This window comes from Leiobunum rupestre, chromosome 8 (assembly GCF_980474605.1).
Source record: "Leiobunum rupestre chromosome 8, qqLeiRupe1.1.hap1, whole genome shotgun sequence".
Lineage (NCBI taxonomy): Eukaryota > Metazoa > Arthropoda > Arachnida > Opiliones > Sclerosomatidae > Leiobunum > Leiobunum rupestre.
Window position 1 is genome coordinate 1738172 of NC_143391.1, and position 18709 is coordinate 1756880.

Below are 18709 nucleotides of genomic sequence, written 5' to 3' on the forward strand. Positions count from 1 at the left end.
CTCAGACTCTAAAGCAAGCCAAAGCTAATTTGAATAGCTTTTGGATCAAGGATACTCAGCGCTTAGTTTCGAGCTTAAATTACACAAACTACATCCAGGTGTGTGGCTACCAAGTCAACGAGTGATCAGTATTATTGTTCAACCAACTGTTTAAATGAATTTAGACTTTCCTTCCCGTAAATAAATAATTTATCGAACCAAAAGTATAATAATAAATTGACTTTTCTGTCTCAGATCCTCCGGGTCAACCAGTTATAGAAGGATACCACGAAGGTGACGTGGTGCAGTCCGGAGATACTTTGTCGTTGGCTTGCATCTCGATGGGAGGCAACCCTCCAGCTCGGCTTGTGTGGTTCAAGAACGAAGTGGAGGTTGACGTCACTTATTCCACCAGCGGACGCGAAGCCACTAATATTTTCACCTTCACCGTCGAACCCACGGACAACGAAGCCGTTTACAAATGCGTGGCTTCCAGCGTCGTCACTAGCCTTCCTATGGACACGTCGGTTGAACTGAACGTTCTCTGTAAGTTCAAATGTACCGTTTAAAATTACAAACCCGACCACATGTCTCGTAAAAGAGAAAAAAATATGTTATCCAGATCGTTTTTAGGTCTTTAAAAACGTTGAACTAGGGCAGTACGATCACGACAAAATTCGCGTGTAGCGCCATCTAGATGTTACAAAACTAGTATATTTTGTTATAGAATGACATAGGTTTGATTCCTGAATCCGCCATGTTAGCATTCTACCACCTGGAGTAACTACCATCCAGGTTGCTAGGGATTAGGACTATTAGCGCACCAGTGAACTTGTTAACTAAGGGCCCTGTTCAGAGATTTTTTTACAATTCCCGTTAATTTTAACCAGATCGCTATTTTGCGATTCTGATTTAGCGAGCTGTTTATTTAGCGATCATCGTAAACGCAATCACGGTGCAGAGACGTTTTAACGATTTCTGTTAATCAGCGACGCTGTTATTTGGCGCGAAGTTGGCGATTTTTCGAAACCATATCCCGTTTCCGTTAATTTATCGATTTGCGATTCTGAAAAACGTCTCTGCACCGGGCTCTAAATCTCTTCTCGGGCCCGTACCCTTTGGCAAGATAATCGGTCTATTTTTTTATCTGCCAGTGCATTCCTTCCTGAAATAACACTTTTTAAACTTAATATGTATTCTATAAAAATGCGTATAATTTATTTTCAGTATTTAAATATTTTATTAAAAAGGTAAATAATCTGGATTTATTTTAACGCATTTTATAAAATATTTGATGTATTGAAATAAATTCGCCGACATAGTATTATAATAGTAATATAATCAATAAAAAAAATTGTTACCAAGCCCGGGTCATTCAATAACAAAATCGTTATATCGTTGCAACATTCAGTTGACGCTACATACGGAATTCAAAGCAAGGTCATTCCGAAACTTAAAAGAGCGTGGCAATATATCCAACGCTAACGTTCACGAGTTTTAGGGAAATAAATACTTTCTTGATATGACAGACAATCACATAGCGAAATCCCGTAAGCCGTCGCAAATTGACACAGAGCTACTCGCTTGTTTTTTTCGTCGGTAAGAAAAGGAATACTGAGGATCTAAGGAGAGAAAGGAGTGAAAGTAGTTATACGGACTGGGTATGGATCGGCGCAAGCTAGCTCGCGGCTGGTGCCTTTTCCTAATTGGCCTCGGAAATCCGAAGGTTTTTTCTTTACTTTCGTGACCCCCCCCCCCTCCTTTTACTCATTCTCCGTCGGCTCCTTTTTCTTTTTGGTTCCGGGTATACCCCCCAATCGATGCTTTCATTTTGAGCCCACTGTGAGAGTGCACCCTTGCACTGCCCAACATACTCACCAAGGCCTTTATAACGTTCACCAAATTTTCTCCTTCTATAGAGAAAATATGGGAAGGATAGTTTTATCAATATATTAAACCGCTCAATTTCGTTTAAAAGAAAATTTTAATTCACTCGTGCTGTTGCACCCTCTCATTCGAGTTGCAATAATTCCGAATAATCACATCATCGTCGTTATCATCCTCACGTGTACCTCAATCGGGTTTTTCGACCTCAATTTCGGAAGTTGATTAGTTTTTGGGTTATTGGATTATTTTTATCTTGAATCTGACCATTTACAATCTTTTAGCCCCTCAAATGAGGTTGATAATAAAAATCTAATTTATAATCTTATATTTATCATTTTATTTCGAAAGATACATTTAATGTTGTATTGTGATTTCAAAATTTATAAAGATTTTTAGGAAAACTAAAACAACGAAAAATTGTACTCTGTTGCACAGTCATATTTTATAGAAGGTTTTCTCAAGAAATATAAAAAAAAACTAACGTGGGAGAAATTATAAATATCCTATAATAATCATTTACTTTTTTTTAGTCAGGGTTGAGAATAATATTTTAGAAATAATATGATTTTAAAGACAAGATAATTAAGTACATTGAAAACAAGCTCCGGCTAGAAAACTCGCCATAGGTATATTTTTAATGTACTTAATTGAAAAACTTGAAACCAGTCATGAAGTATCATGTATTTTAAAATCATTTTATTTCTAAAATGACCTTAACATAAATATGACCATTTCCAAGATAACCACCCGACAATTCAACCAATCAAACTCAATTTATAACGGTTAAACGTTAACGTATCTTTTTTAAAATAATGTTTCATCAAGGAAAATTCATTGATTACACACTTATAAGTGATTTAATTTAATATCATATTAAACCTAACACGTTTTTAAGTTTTTTAAAATCGGGATCTGACTAGTTTTTAGTAAACCTTTAAATAAGTGAACAACTCCAACGAAGTTTTAATTTAAACGAGCTTTCTTATACAATTTTCCTTCGTTGTAATTTGCTAATAATTGGGCTTTTTTTCGCAGTCGCCCCAGCGGACGTCAAGATTTTCAGTCCCGCCGAGGCACGTTCCGGGGACACGGTGACGATTACCTGCGTGACCGGAGTGAGCAACCCGCCAGTGTCCATCGCCTGGGTAGTGGACGGCATCCGGACTCAACCGACGGGCACGGGCAAGGAGAAGGTGGCTGGAGGCTGGATGACCTCGTCCAACGTCTCCGTCACGATATCCAGGCAGGTAAATTAGTCGGAAATCGAATGCTATCATCGTGTGTCTTTCAATGTCCTCGCGAACTATCTTTGGCGGCCAGTCGACCGACCACCGTCGCCCATTATAACTATTATAGTACTTGGCCCGTTGTAATGGAAGGGAGGTGGACCAGGTGGCGAAGTTAGCGAGAGAGCCAGTGGGAGGACGCCATTGGCCGGAAGCCAGACGTCGTTGACATCTCGAGAGGAGTCCGTCCCGCCTTAACCCTTTAAAGTCAATATCGTAGCGTTACTCCATTCGTAGCTATTAGTCGAATGTTAAACAGAGTTCCTCTATATAATCAGGTAGAGCCACGTCGTCGGGCGACTGCGGCCAACGATAGTTTGCACTATCCAGTGAGCGTTTTGACTGATGTACGTAGAGATTAAGCCTATATCGGGTCGCCCCATAATGCGAATACTGAGTTGGTGTTCGGTTAGACCCGACCTTTATCTCTCGCAACGTATCAATTCTAGTCTATCAATTTAACACTCACCATTTCATTCCGCTTGTACTTTAAAGATGCCGTTTAAGTACGGTACGGTAAGGAATTATGGATTTACTACAGCTTACCTTAACTACTAGTCACGCCATATCTTAAGTATGACGTGGAACGCTATCGGCTGATGACAGTTTTGTACTTGATGGAGTACAAACCGATACGAATTACCGGGACCCGTGCAGTCACAGAGAAGCGGGCTGTCCTTCTACAGGTTTGCTTCCCGAAATTGAATCTACAATAAAAAGGTCTCTCATGGGGATATAAATTATTAATTACCGGAGCCAGAATCTCTGTTTTGGCTACTGTCAGCCAACAGTTAATCAAACCTCGAATCGAGTGTTTGAAGTTGTAAATAATTTTGTACGAAACCATAATACATCAATATTTTGCCAAAGCACTCTTAAGTTTCTATTTTTCAAACTTTCAATAAGCTGGGGCTGCTCAATATAATATCTGTAGGCGCATTTCCAATGAGTAGTAAAAGTTTCTGGAGTTCTTAGCCACGTTATGACATGCTTTCGGAGAATAGGAAATGTCATTCTTATAATGTAATGTAACTAATGTTAACTTAGCGATTTCGAAACATACTGACATTCCATTTAATGAAATTAAATGATATTACTGGTTTTATTCTTACTGTGAAAACTATCGTGGTAAAGAATAAATATCGGGATGACCACTTAACTCAAATTATATCAAAAATCAGAAGAATATAATATAATTTGCTCGAGAAGTAGCCCTTTTCTAACTCGTAATATTACTTCCTTTAGCTGATAAGTAATAAGGATGAATACTTCAGTCGTAAGAGATAGATTATTAGCTTCTGGTAGTAGTTTAACTCGATTAGGTCTTGTAAGATGAGAATAACGTGATGGTGGCGCTACCGCGCATCTTTGCCTTTTTATTTGGGCGTCGTGAAACCCAATCCAGTTTCGTTGGCCATGCGCCGTTCTCCATCATATTCCGCTTTCAGCCCAACAACAGTGACCCTCCGTACAAGCCACTCGCCTGCTTCAACGACTTCAGTGTCTTTCTCGCGCCACGTTTTATCGACAGGACATGATAAAAGGTTTATTGGGAAATTCGGCAACCGCATCGTTGCCCCGCTCTCCGGACAAATAGAGAAGCGACCGCGCTTTACTGGCCTCACTCTTCTCCATTTATTTTTAATTTTGCCCGTTTCTTCCGGGGTTTTTTTATAGCTTAGAACTCCAATCGCCCTTTCGTAACTTTGTAAATCTTTCGGGTTTGAGCTCTTTCGACCCCCTCCGCGTATACCCCCCGATCTGAACCCCGAAATAAGAAATGGGAGCGACGCGCCCTTGTTTCATAGATTTGTTGAATCATAAATCATTCGAGATTCTCGCAATAAATCAAACGCCGGAGTTCAAACGGAGAAAAAACTCCGCCTATCGAACTCTCTACTCGCGCTCGAACGCCAAGCCTCGGGTTCTTTTCCCACAATCGGACGGTTCTTACTAGGCAGCGCTATCCGAGGCGGGCTAAATGGTTTAGTTTACCAATAGTCGTAGTCAACTATAGCCGAAAAACTCACCCAATGAAATGAATGGGTTTTTTACATTTGTTTGAAATATTGACAATGGTATGAATGAAGGCATTTCTAACCCCCCCTCCCTGGTTCTCTAGCGTGTCTTTATTAGCGCTCGTATCGTTTTTGTTCAATCTTCGCTGGCCAGTTTACCTATAAGGACTCTGCAATGTACACACTTTGGTGGAATACACGATATTGTTTTATGTACTTACGCGAAGTTGACTGTACATTTGTTACATTCGCGTTATTGCTGCGAACTCTCTCGAAACGCCCTGGGATTTATTTTAAGGTTGTTTCTACGCCGGCCTCGCGTTTGATATGTTTGGTTTTTCCCCAAATTCTTCGGATCCTTCCCTTCGGGTTAGCTCTTTCGCTCTTTGAAGCTTCAATTTTCTTAATGTTTCTTCCGTCCCACTCTGCGGTTCCTTTCATTTTTTAATGTCCCTCTTTCTATAATATCCGGTTAGTTTAGATACGTTTCAATCTATAATTGCTTTCAAAAATCACTTTCAATGGCTTAATGTAAAGCGAGAGTAGCTTTCTTGCGCTCTACAAAAACCATTACTTGATATAGTATATATCAACTTACTCGCCTGATTTACATGTAATATTTAAAATGACTCGGAGTAGACGATATATAGCGTTGCCCCAATCCACAAATACTCGAAGAGTAAGCTCCTTCCTCTTAAATGAAATCAAAACAGGTATTTCATTTGCTCTTTCAAACTGACGTCTTTCAACGCTATAGAAGAGCGTACCAGTGACTTTTTCAATACCCCCCCCCCCCCGCGTTCTGGGAAGGAATTCGACCAACTATCAGATAACGTCTGATAAAAGATTTAGGAAGGTTAACGAACGTGGATTGATGTTTCATAGTTTTTACTAAACGTTCTGAGGAAACAACGTGTTTAAGATTTAATCACATTATTTAAAAACGGATATTGAAGCAAAGCTTGCTTGTAGTAACCACGAATTAAACCTTGTGTTAATTACTGGGAGCAAAGTACTGTAGGAACGCGGCACTTTTAAGTTACTTATAAGTAAAAATAGTGTAATTAAAACTTACAAATTTTTAGGTAGCCTTCTCTTGAGGTCGTCATCTCTATATTGGAAGATTACTGCATTACGCTTTATTCCCATCACGCCCTCTCTGAGCTAAGGTTTAAGGAAATTCAGCATACATTTAATTTACTGTCACGTAAAAATTCTACCTAGACCATCTCCTTATACAGGGTGTCCACTTCAAGACTGCCTATAATAATTCAAAGTGTCTTTGAAATATGTTTATTTGATTTTTCGATTTGCGAACCACTTTCTTAAACCCTTACATTTTTTTTTTATAAAACGTCTATTGAAAAAAGCTGGTGTTTTCCTTAAAACCTACAGAAATATTGGTAAATTTTTTAAAACGTTTTTCATAGAAAAAACCTAGTAAATTTTATAAAAAACCAGTTAATTTTATAGAAAATACTATATTTATCGGATTTTAATTTTTACATATTCATGTAACGACTTATAAACTCAACTTAATGTGATTAATACACATTTAAATAAAAAAATATTCCTTTATATACAATCTAGACCGTGGTTTCAACGTTATTAAAACTAAATTAAGCAAATAAATGAAGTTTTTATTGAAATCTGCTTGTATTTTGAAATACTTTAATTTTTATTTACTTATATTGCTCAGTTCCAAATACAAATAAATCTTGAAATAGAATGTTTTAGAACTATAATTTTATTTTTGGATTTTAATATTTCTAATATATGCTATCCAATTTCTATAAAAATTCTTTATAAAAAACGTTTCTAAATATTGTTTCTATAGAAATTTGAGGTGTGCTACAGAAGGTTGGTCTTTTCCATATTATTTTAATATATTGTACAGAACCCCACATACACTTAATGGTTTCCATAGGATAGTATAGAAATTTTATGTTTCTGTGGGACCGATTGCACCGATTACGCGCATTAGAAACGGAGAACAGCTTTTTGAAAGGCTAAATCGGTAATTAGTCATTTCTTTAGTACGGTCTTGTCACTGATTACTCGAGTTCCTTTTTCTCTGTGCTATGTTTGCCATCACATTTTGAGTCTAAACCTTACGGTTCTATAGCTAATTTTGTAGAACATTTAACCATGACTTCAAGGTCATGGGTTTTTTTTATGTAGAGTGAGCACCGAGGCTTAAGACGATGCCCGTAAATTTCCCTTTTGCAACAATAATACTTCTATATTTTGATTAATTACAACCTTGGACCGTTTTCCCATAGAATAATCTGTATAAAATAGCCATATCATCCCGCTGTTTCTGTTATTTTCTTTTGTCTTCGTAATCTAAGACGGTTATCTGTCAGGAATATAAACAAACAGTTTTGACTTCATAAAAGATCGAAAGACTCCTCGAATTTCATGAGACCAAACACACAAAAAGCTCCAGAAAAATGAGAAAACTAAAACGCGGAGGGTTTGAGTCTTAGAAGAGCGAAAAAAACCAAAGAATGGCGATTTTTGGCGTAACTCTCACAACTGCCTTCTCGTCTCTCCGCCAAACTCTTAAATGTCGCTGTAAACGTTTCTTAAACCGTTTTTTCTTTATTTTTTTCTTCCTTTACTTCCATTGCCGAGTCTTTTATGGCTCTTAAGTCTGTCGAGATGGAAACTCCTATAAAAAATTTTCCAAAGCTTTTAAGATTCGACGTAAAAGATGTCTTTAAGAAATATATATACAGGCTCTCGTCTCTACGGCGAATCCTCTTTTTATATATTTTTTACTCCCTCTTTCGGGAGTGATATTCCCCACGGTATGGAATATATATTTTTGAGGCTTGATAAAATAAGCGTATCTTCGTAGAATACCCGTTTCGGAAAACCGAATGTAAAGACGAAAGTACAGAACTTTTCCATTAAGTCCCTGGAAAAATTTATAATCAATGATCCCTTTTTTGCGTAGTCTTTCGAATCTACTCTTTGAGACGTGTCTCAAAATTGTCTATTCCAAAAAGCAAACAATAAAAGTTTCTCGAAAAATTCGATATTTAAATTAAATTATCAATATGGGTCAAAGCTTTCTTGTATTTGCCGTTTCGAGTGCTTACCTTTGAGATGGAGTATTTCCTATTATCAAGAAGCCATATTATCTCAAAATAGGAAGTATGCCGAATAGATTACTGATTTGTTTTCGGAGAAAGTCTTAAACAACATTTTATAAGAGTATGGGATGATTATTGTATAACCAAAAATGTTGTGTTTTTAAATTTATATAACTTTTCGATAATGTTTTTACTATTTATCGTTAAAATATGTGCTTGGATAGCCACCTTCTATTAAGTAACGTCAGAAGTGTTAAAGTACATCTTGCAAGATCTACGAAACATTTAATTTCATAGACTCTAGCTAATTTCCAACGGAAGATCTATTTTAACCAAACAGCGGATGTGAACACTGCATCGAAATGTATCATAAAACTAAAACAAAATCCATTCTTTGCCTGACAGAGTCTTTATACTTGCTAAGCAGTGATAGACGCCTGCGAATGGAGGGATGGGTGACCATGAACTTTGACCACGTGACCGACGCCCAAATAGAGCGATTCTTAAGCTCTGACTTATTTGAACTGGCAGCGTATGGGATTTGATTAAATATAAAAACGAATGTTAATGCTTTAATTTTTAGTTAGATTTCATCTAAACATTTTAAATCCGAATTTAGGTTGAAATCGGGTAAGAATTGAAACCATGCATAAATATCAACCAACCGAAAATTTTAATTAATAGTTTAGTAATAATAAAAATAAACAGCTAGGCTAATACCCGAGGAACCACCTTAGGCCGCAGTCATCTAGCTACTCTTAAGGGCATAATTTCAGGTGGCCGGGTTATACTGTAGAAGTTTGAATCGAATAACATAAGTAGTTTCGGGAGACGGATACTTCTACGTAAGCAATTTTATAAGCTTCTGATAATAGTTACAGTTGCTTTAACAACTTTCAGACTTTTTTATTGGAAGTAAATTTTTTGGTTCCGCGTCATTTGATTCGCGGGAGAGCTCCAATTCGCGGGGCTCAGTACAGTTGTAAAAATCTAAGTAGCTTCTTTTCAGTATAAATTCCTCGGCATCCGACGCCTTCAAAATGTGTCAGAAGCTCTGAAGAAAAAGAAAATGCGGGAAAAGAAGTTCGCCTTGTCATAAAACAAGTTCTTTTTACAGATAAGGCGAAAACGACACTGAAAATAATACCTAACGTACTCTACAACTGAATAACAAAATGTTCAAGGCAATATGTAGTATGGCGCTCAAATCTGGGCTTACATTAACCAGAATGTTTTTATCTATTGGACAAAAATCTATGTAGCCAAAAAAGGTGTATCAATTAATGTATTGTTAAAATTTCGACGTTCTCGGAACCTTTTAAAAAGAATTAAATACGAATAAATCAATTCACAATTTGAAATAACGCGTTTAAACTAACCTAGGGCATCTTAGTCTAGTTGATCCCCGCCACGAGAGGAGGAAAATAAAAACGTCACCAGCGTGCGCTTCAATCGTTTCAGAAGACGTCAGTTTTAAGGAACCAATGAGAAACCGGGCAGGTTTGGTTTTCAGACTGAAGGAGCTTAGTCTTCGTGCACCAGCAGGATTCATCGCAACGCTATTAATCTCAACACAGTCATTCTCCCGACAGTAGAATTTAAACATTCGTTATAAAACTGGCGAACGAATATCATCGTTACACAATGCTTTCCCCCATTTCCTCCCTCTTCTATCTGTACCTAATCTTCAACCACAAGTCACGGCATTTTTTAATCTAACGGTGGAATGTCCTTAAGGAAAATATGAAACTCCCTAATCTAGATTCGAATTGAGAGAGCTTTCCATTTGACAGTTTAGTAACGATGCGATTTCTCTTTTCTTGCACGTGACCTCCAAAAAATCGGCCTCTGACGGTTTCTGTAGGACGCAATCTTTAGCTGGTTACCATGATAACTATGGAGCTATGATTTTCGGAGTTCCGGTGGGGAAGTGGGTAAGCGCAATTGACTAAGCGCCAGGCAATGACTTCGAAATTTAGGATTATTTAGGAGCCGAGCTGAGCGACCTTTTTGTGAGCTCGGCTTGACTCGCTTTAGATGCGTGTTTAAAAATACTAAATGTAGGACTTGAATCGATAAAATAAATACCCCCCCCCCTATTAAGGAATTTATTGGTATATAAAAATATAGTAATATTCCTACAGCTAGGAGAGTGGGAAAAACTTTTTCTCGTGCATTATGTCGCTTAAAAGTAAAAACCACACCGTTATTGGTGGATAGAAGAAAGGCAAAAATAAACAGTGATTTAAAGTGGGAGGTATCACATCTCGAGGCACCGGGGCTGCGATAGGCTTTCTCCCACACTCGAAAGAGGTGCTGCAGCGCTGGTTTACCCTTTTATTCGCAATTAGCTAGCGATCCGGTTCGTGAGCCTATATGACTCGATACCTATTGGCTCGGCTGGGCTCGGCCAAAAAAAGCTTGCTTGTTTAATTATCGAGCCGCCGTTGAGTTGACTCGGCTCGGCTCGAACTTGGTTCGCTCGTCACGAGCCCGAGCTGGCTCAAGCTCACGAACAGTTCTACATTGAATATAGGGTATGAAGTCTATGTTATCCTTGCTTTACCTAACCCTTTAACTAGTGGCATCAAGAAAGCAATCGGCCCGTTTCTTCTCCGTTTATAAGTCTTTTTCGAGCCTAGATGGCGTCAGTCCCTGGACTTAAAACCGTTGTTTCCGCTAGGTCGCTCCGTGGAGGGCTGTAACTTTAGTATAAAGGGAGTGAACTGTGTATTAAGTAATAGAGGCGAAAGGGGAGGGGGGGGTGTTAAGAAGGGAATTTTGCGAATTCCGAGGCGCGCGCTCTGGTCCACCTTTAAGCGCGAAATGGGGCGTAGGCATACAACCCTCCTTATTTTCGGTCCATAAAAAAATTCGGACGTTCCCTGGTTTTTATTGTTCGGCGTTTAGTTCGGTGCTAAAAGGCGAGTTTCGCGCCGAGTTAAAAAGAGCGGGAGGCGGCTAGTTTCGTTCGTTCAAGGTGAGAAAATGCCTTCCACAAAAAACAGGGAAAGAATAGTTTTGGAAAACGCGTAAAATTTAGCAGGTTCTTGTTATCTAAATTGAGAAAGCTAAATATTTTTTTTATCTTCTTGGCCTTTAAAAATTTCTTGGTCAAACTTAAGGCCATCTCCCCCCACGCCCTACCCTACCTAAAAAATGGGTTTTTATTTTGTACAAACTGAACTTTTCCTCGTGAACTGGCAAAGTGGAAGAAAAACTAGTTTAAATATATTTACCGTCTCCGAAATGAGGTTATTCCTTGTTTTCAATTTCCAGCAGTAAAAGCAACGGATGCCTGAAAAAGTAGAGTTCCACAAAAAACGATTAAAGTTGCCAGGGAATTTATTATTTAAAAGCTTTTTAAAATGTAAGAGAAAATTTATCTTTATGTCATACGTTCGTATAATTCTTAGTGGAAATTTCAGAGTAAAAAGTTTTTTATTTTAAAGTTTTGAATTGCATCGTAAAGTCGGTTTCTGATTTCTTAATATCCACGAAATGGGAGTCGGATTTTTTCCATTATATCATCTTGGTGTATTGAAACTGCCAGTAGCCAACTACCGGATGACTGCTTCGTCAACTGCTAATGGCGACAATGCCAATTGCAAATTTAATTAAAGTTTAAATACAATTAAAGCGTATTTCGACGAATTGCAGACGTAAAATTGACTATCGCGAATTCTCGATTCATTTCGGAAATTAGAAGAGAAAAATTAGTTTTTTAGATTAACCTAACATGACAGTCATTCTGCCATTAAAAATAAATTATCTACTAGCTCCTTCTTAGTAGAAGAAGTTTAAACCTTTTTAAGCCCCTTTGAAGAACGGCGCATTTATTTCGATAGATATTTAATCACCCTCGCAGCGCGTAAATAAAACAAACTTCGAAAGCGAGTAAGCCGTACACTTTGAAATTTCCATTAAAGTCAAAGCGATTCGAGTATATATATTACGGCAATTAAATTTGGAAAACGAAGAAACGGAAAACGCAAATAGCCAAAAAGTGGCCGAGGCCGAGGGCAAAAAGAAGCGGGGAATTTCCTCTCATTCGCGACGAATCATTAATTCTTGACCAACAAGCTTTTTCATTCTAATTGTTCTCCGACGGCCCGGAAGAAGTACGATCCAGCCCCGCGGAAGAGAGATGAACGTAGGCATTTGGTCGGGCGACGATTAGGCGAGGAAATAGCATTCACTTTGAGACCCCGCCGCTTTTTAGTTTAAATTTGTCCTTCATTCGCTCCTTTTTAGAAACGAGACTTCGAAGGTGGTGGGGCCGGCGGTGGCGCTGGGGCCGCCTACCTGCGGAAAGAACTGCGGCCGAAAAAGAGGCTTCTTTAGGGGCATCCCCTTTTCTCTTCGTTTGACCGAGTTTCCGCTCGCGGATCGATATTTGTTCTTGGCATCTTTCCACGAAGAAAATGTCACCCGCTCTGGCCCATCTTCCTTTATACGGCAGAGAAGGAGAGCTCGTAGTCTTTCGGGAATTTACTTTTTTTCTCCCGAATATCTCCCTGGTATCTTGTCGAATGAATAGCTTAAGTTTGTGTCACGAGAGAATCTGGGATATGACCGAAATTTTGACATTCTCGCCAACCCCATTTTACCCTTCCCCTGTCGTGTTTAAACGCGCTCTTTTCGTCGTCGGTAACTACTTAATTTTTATCGAAACGCTTTAAACCGCCAATTTCAAACTCGACTTTTGTTAGATTATCGTTAAGAATATTATTTTAAAATGCTAAATTTTTACAAAAAACCAAACCCTGAATTTATAAGAATGAAAAGGTTAGAATCCAATCTGGAAGTTTAGAATAAGTCGTTTTTAAATCCATCTCTACATTTTAAAATGACAAATTGTAAAAACACCCCGACAATTTAGAGTGAGCAATTGTAAAACCAACCCGACAATTAGAATGAGCAATTATATAACCAACCTGACAAATTACAATTACCCATTATAAAACCAACCCGAAAATTTAGAACAAGCAATTATAAAACCAAAGTCGGCAATATTATACAAAACAGATAAATAATATAAACCGATAATTTGTAAGTAATTATAATTAAAATCCGAGTTGTATAATTTAGAAGTTATCTCAATAAAACGGTAATTCTATTTGTTTGAATTATCTTCTTTCGCTGGCTCCGAAAGGGTTACGTAGCTACGATTTTTTTAAACCAATGTTGTATAAGTACTAAAGTACTAAATCAGAAAAATATGGCTTTTAAATAAATAAATATATCTCGACGGGGAAATTTCTGGTTTTACGTGGTTTGGAAGCTAAATCAATACGCATTAATTTAAAAATATACATTATATAAGTAATAAGTGATATGTAACAACAATTAGGCAACCAAAATAATACTTATAAAATAGTTAATAAAATATAACAAAATAAATGAATTTAGCAGCGTTAATATATATTCCGTACATTGCTCACGAAACTATTCGCTCTGAATCACACTTAAAGTTACAATTTGTTCAAATAACGCGATGAAAACTACTTCATTATCATTATAACTGTATAGCTGCGGCCAAGTTGTGTTTACCATTTCGAAATTCAACGATAATTGAGTGCCCCCCCCCCTCAAGCTCAACCTAAGCTGACGGGCTAATCGTTTATTTCATCGAAGCGTAAATAGAAGTGGGCGGGTTTCTATTTAGTTGCGAAGAAAATATAATTTAGTTAGGGACTTGGCTTTTTTCTCCGGGTTATAGCTTATATCCGACCGATATAAATGTAGACCGTTTCCAATACGTCGCTCTGTGCCCGTGTGTGCCAACGTAGAAGAAATAGCTAGCGAATAGTGAAAACAGTTTTTTCTATATCCGATCGATCTTTCTCCGGGTATTGGCGAGATTCGTTTCCCGTTAACGCTCCCATAAATATAACTTCTCCGCACCAAAATCGGAGGAAGGGGAATAGGCACTTCCCTTTTTGTGCAGTGCAGTCCTTCTTTCGAGGAGGGGGGGGTGCACTAAAGTAAATTTATAGTTTTCAGAAACGCCCAAGCGAAAGTTGGACGTTGTTGGTCTAATATATAGTTGCTCCGATTCGCGTGCTTCTGTAAATTGGTAAAAAATAAATTGTTAAACCAAAATACCTAATAGGGACTTGGAAGTGCTACGTCACAGTTTTTTTAAATAGTTTTTATCGTGGGGAGAAAAATAATACCACAATGGCGGCCATGGTCAAAGCTACGGAGTGCCAAGTCTCTATTAGCAAAAACCAGGATTAAATAATGAATATAATGTTACTCTCCAGTGAAAAAAACTTAAAAAAGATTTAATTTTTTAATTTATTTCTGTTTTATTTACTACAATATATGTATGGTTGATAAAACCTCGTTAAATTGCCACAAACATAGTTTCACCATGATCATTTTATTTTTGGTTTTACCAGAAGAATGTGAACATTGAAGATGTTTGTTTTGACCAAACGATATAAATCCCACTTAATTGGTTTCACCATGGGGATATTTAAGGTTATGATTTAATGGGTTTCACAATGGGGATATTGAACGTGATGTTTCGACCAAACAATCCAAATCTTGTTTAATTGGTTTCACCATGGGATCATTGTACGTTCTTCAAATTCTAAACAATACATATCCAACTAAATTGGTTTCAACATGGGATTATTGTAGATACTTCAAAAAAATTTATTCTTTGTTATGACAAATGAATGTAAATCCCACATATTGGGTTTCATCGTGAGAAGATGAAATTTTTAGGCAAAACCCAAAATTCCGCGCGTTATTCATCTGGAAACTATACGATTTGATTTGTATTTCCGTAGTATAAATTATCCAAGTTTTTTATAGCGCCATTTATTTCGGTTTATCAGGTATAAATTCGAATGTATTTCTACGTGTTAATAAAAGTAAAACCTAATAAAAATAACTTCTTCGTCTTTATTACGTTTACCACGGAACTGGCAATATCCCTATTTATGAATCGGGAATTACAAATTCGAATTTGTCGCGGAAAATTTTCCGTTATCATTGACGGTTTTATTGGAACGTTGGCTGTATTAAAACGAGAGTAGAAGAGCTCAATTTATTTTCATTATTATCCATAATGAATAATTTAGGTTACTCAGAACATAATAGTCGCCCGGTTCGCGGAAGAAGATGGCGGAGTAGTTAGCATTTTCACCTCACACCACAAGGAGCCGTGTTCGATCTCAGCTGGGGTCACTGGGTGAAAACTCTGAAGGGCTCCTTCTGAGTTTTTCAAGATAGCCTACCACTGGTTAAAGGGAATTTAACCCGATATCTTCGGTTTCCCCTTTCCATTAAAAACTAGCTATGGTTAAATGTAATAGCGAGTGTAGGGAGCTGTTGACTCGCGTGGCGAGAAAGGCTTGCCACTACCCTCCGACGTAGTATAATTCTACCATCTGAATTAATGACATTAAAAGTCGCTTCGTGACTTGGGCGCCTTTTATGGTTCTACCTAGGCCCGTTTGAATCTTTCGACTTAAATTTAAACTATCTCTTTTAAAACCAATTTTCTTAACACATAAATAGGCACTTATTAAACCTCTTCATTGGTCCTTGCCGTTTGGGCTTAAAGCGGTGCCGGAAATAAATAAATACACAATTGTGCCTATGAAGTGACTTTCGTACCTAGGTTACTTGATTTGGTTTGGTTAAAATTGTAATTTTTGACAAGTCGGGTTATTCTGGTAACAAACCCTCTGAAAATATTATGTCCAGTTATCTCGCTTTGACAACGTATGGGCTGTTGAATGCTAAAATAACTTATTTCTACAACGAAAGAACGACTATGTTTAGACGTTTTTTTTCGCCGCTCATCATAACCTTAATGTGAGAGCCTGCCCCCTAAAATTATCAAATCGGTTCTGTTTCTCATTGGTTCATTAGAGCTGGCGCCTTCCAATTGGAAGACCTGGATTCCGGCGAATCGTTTCCAAAAAGTCATTAACCCTAAAAACAAAAAATACATTCTTCATAATCTTCCAATTATTCATTATGAATAATGAAATCGCTACATTCAGCTTAGTAAATTATGACGCAATTAATTATACTCGTTTTCTTGACAGAAACACAGTTGTTACAACAGATACTATGATGTTGCTATACGCAATTTCAAAAATGAAGATATTCCGTTTGATTGAGTAGCTAAAGTAGTTAACTCCTACATTTCTGAAACTAGGGGCACGACTACGCAAAAAGAAAATTTAATTTTATCCATCTTCGTCATAAGAGTTAATCCAAACAAAAAATAAATAACGCCAGTACGTAGTACGTGTTACCATAACCTTGACAATAGTAGTATAGACCCAAATTCTTATATCTAAGCCCACAAAACGGCGTTTGTTACAAACCTCCTCGGATCTTGAAGAAGCGACAGAGGTCTAGGTCTATCGAAAAATTTCATTTTTAGAAGGCAACGGTTGACTAGGTATTTTCCTTTTGGAAATCGGGGGGAAATCTATATTGCCAAAGCTCGTATGTGGGTTTTCATTTATTAAAAAAAGAAAACGGAGGGGGGGGGGGGGCAAGAAGGAGAGAGATAAAGCTTAAACAGAAATGTAAAATCTATATTTGAGAATAGTCTATATCCGAGACCACGGGAGTATACGAAACTGGATCTGTTGGGCTCTGCCGATAAATTCGAAGAAGGAAAACCTGATTTTCTTTCCCAGTTGACGGTCCATTGACATGTTCCATTTTTTGCTTTTTCCAGGAGTCGGTTACCAGGACTTTCCATTGCATGGCTGTCAGCGAGACGCTTGGACAAACCGTTGCTGAAACCGCCACTGTCGCTGTCATCTGTAAGTAATTCCTTTAACCAAGAATGTATCAGGGTTAACAGAGAATATGTAACTGCGACTTTAGAAATTCTCATCTTACTCGTAGAGAGCGACATCCGACTTTCGTACCATGTTGTCTTTCTCCGCTTTCTTACATTGAAAATCAGGGGAAAATAGCGCGGCGAAAGGCGAAAGGGGGCGTGGTTTTTCATCCGGGAATCATTATAGATGATCATATTCTACCAGGACACTGAGGACATAGAGAATAGTTAAGTCGAGAAAATATAGATGGGATGATCCAGACACTGTGTCCTCCGCACCCCGCTTATACGGCGCGCCATTTTAAAATCTTATCTTAACGTGAGGACATAAGTTGAAAAAACCGCCCGTTGAGAGAGGCAGCCATTTCGAAGTTTGATCGATCTGGATCCACTACGGCGGCCAGTTGATAGTGCCATATGCTAGGTAGCAGAGATGTTGGATTCTTTTAATACGGGGATGAAATAGTCTACCGTAGAAGAAGTATAAAATATAAAAGTTTATAACTTCAAATTTCCAATAGGCCTACTGCAAGGGGAAGGAATCCATTTGGCCATTTTATTTCTGTGATTCTTCTTAAAACATGCGCCTTCCGAACTAAATTTCTTGGGAAATAAAAGTATGATAGTAATACCATAATTAACATAGTAAAATTAAGTATGCCAGTTACTATCGTTTTAATGGTAATTTCCCGACGGATCCTTTTTTTGACTCTGATATTCTAGCCAAGCTTTGACTTGGTAGTAGTGTATTTCGCCTTGGGAATATTATATTACTTATGATAATACTAATAATTATATTGTATTATGGTTTATTAATTAACATTCATTTAGCAGTGTAATTAAATACGAAAATGTTTCGGCTTACTTTTGCCTTTAGTTAATAATATTAAAATATTTAAATATTGTCGAAATTGAAATTATTATTGAAAGTAATTTGCAACATAGACTTTTTATCTCCCAAAAATACAAACTTTTTCAATAATTTTAACAACCACAATTACCATCGAACCAAAGTTGGTACGTGACTCAATTTTACGGCCTAAATGGATTTTTATCTCGTTAATAAATAAATAAAGTTTGATAAAAGTTAAGTATCAGAATTGCGTGTTTCCAACAGATTCTCAGATCTGATCTGTCAAAATAATAACGAAAGGTTACATATCAGATTAACGCTCAGATATTATCAGATCAGTTTATTGGGGTAAAAATGCAAACCAGATAGTTTACATCTGAAATAATTATAAATTTACCTTCAACCGATAGGTGAGTAGATTTCAGATGCCTTATACCGCTATCGATTTGACCTACTTAACGTATAACTAAAGGTAATCCTGATCTGACTGATTATCTTCAGATGTTTAAAATTACCCGAGCTATAAGATTATATATATTGTTCATTAACAGAAACTGGAAAATTGTTTCCGCTTCCAGTAGACCACACAATATACAAATACGTTTAGAAATCGGTGAAAGATATACGGACCGCGTATAATGGAATTGGAAAAGCGAGTGTAGCACGTACACTTTCTTTCGTTTTCGAACGGCGGCGTGGTTAAATTTTTAAATCTCCGAAAACACGCGAAAGGCTCAGCTAACGGATAAAAGAATGTT

The 18709-nt window shown here is 37.4% G+C and overlaps 1 protein-coding gene across 1 annotated transcript in view; it reads left to right on the forward strand.

Annotated features, from left to right (window-relative positions):
* Positions 1 to 18709, forward strand: part of LOC149931646 (nephrin-like) — a 158087-nt gene that overhangs the window by 116564 nt on the left and 22814 nt on the right. The window contains exons 8-10 of the mRNA XM_090156541.1: positions 235 to 525; positions 2902 to 3113; positions 16991 to 17078. Of these exons, the coding sequence (XP_090012667.1) occupies positions 235 to 525; positions 2902 to 3113; positions 16991 to 17078 (591 nt within the window). The remainder of the gene's footprint in view (positions 1 to 234; positions 526 to 2901; positions 3114 to 16990; positions 17079 to 18709) is intronic.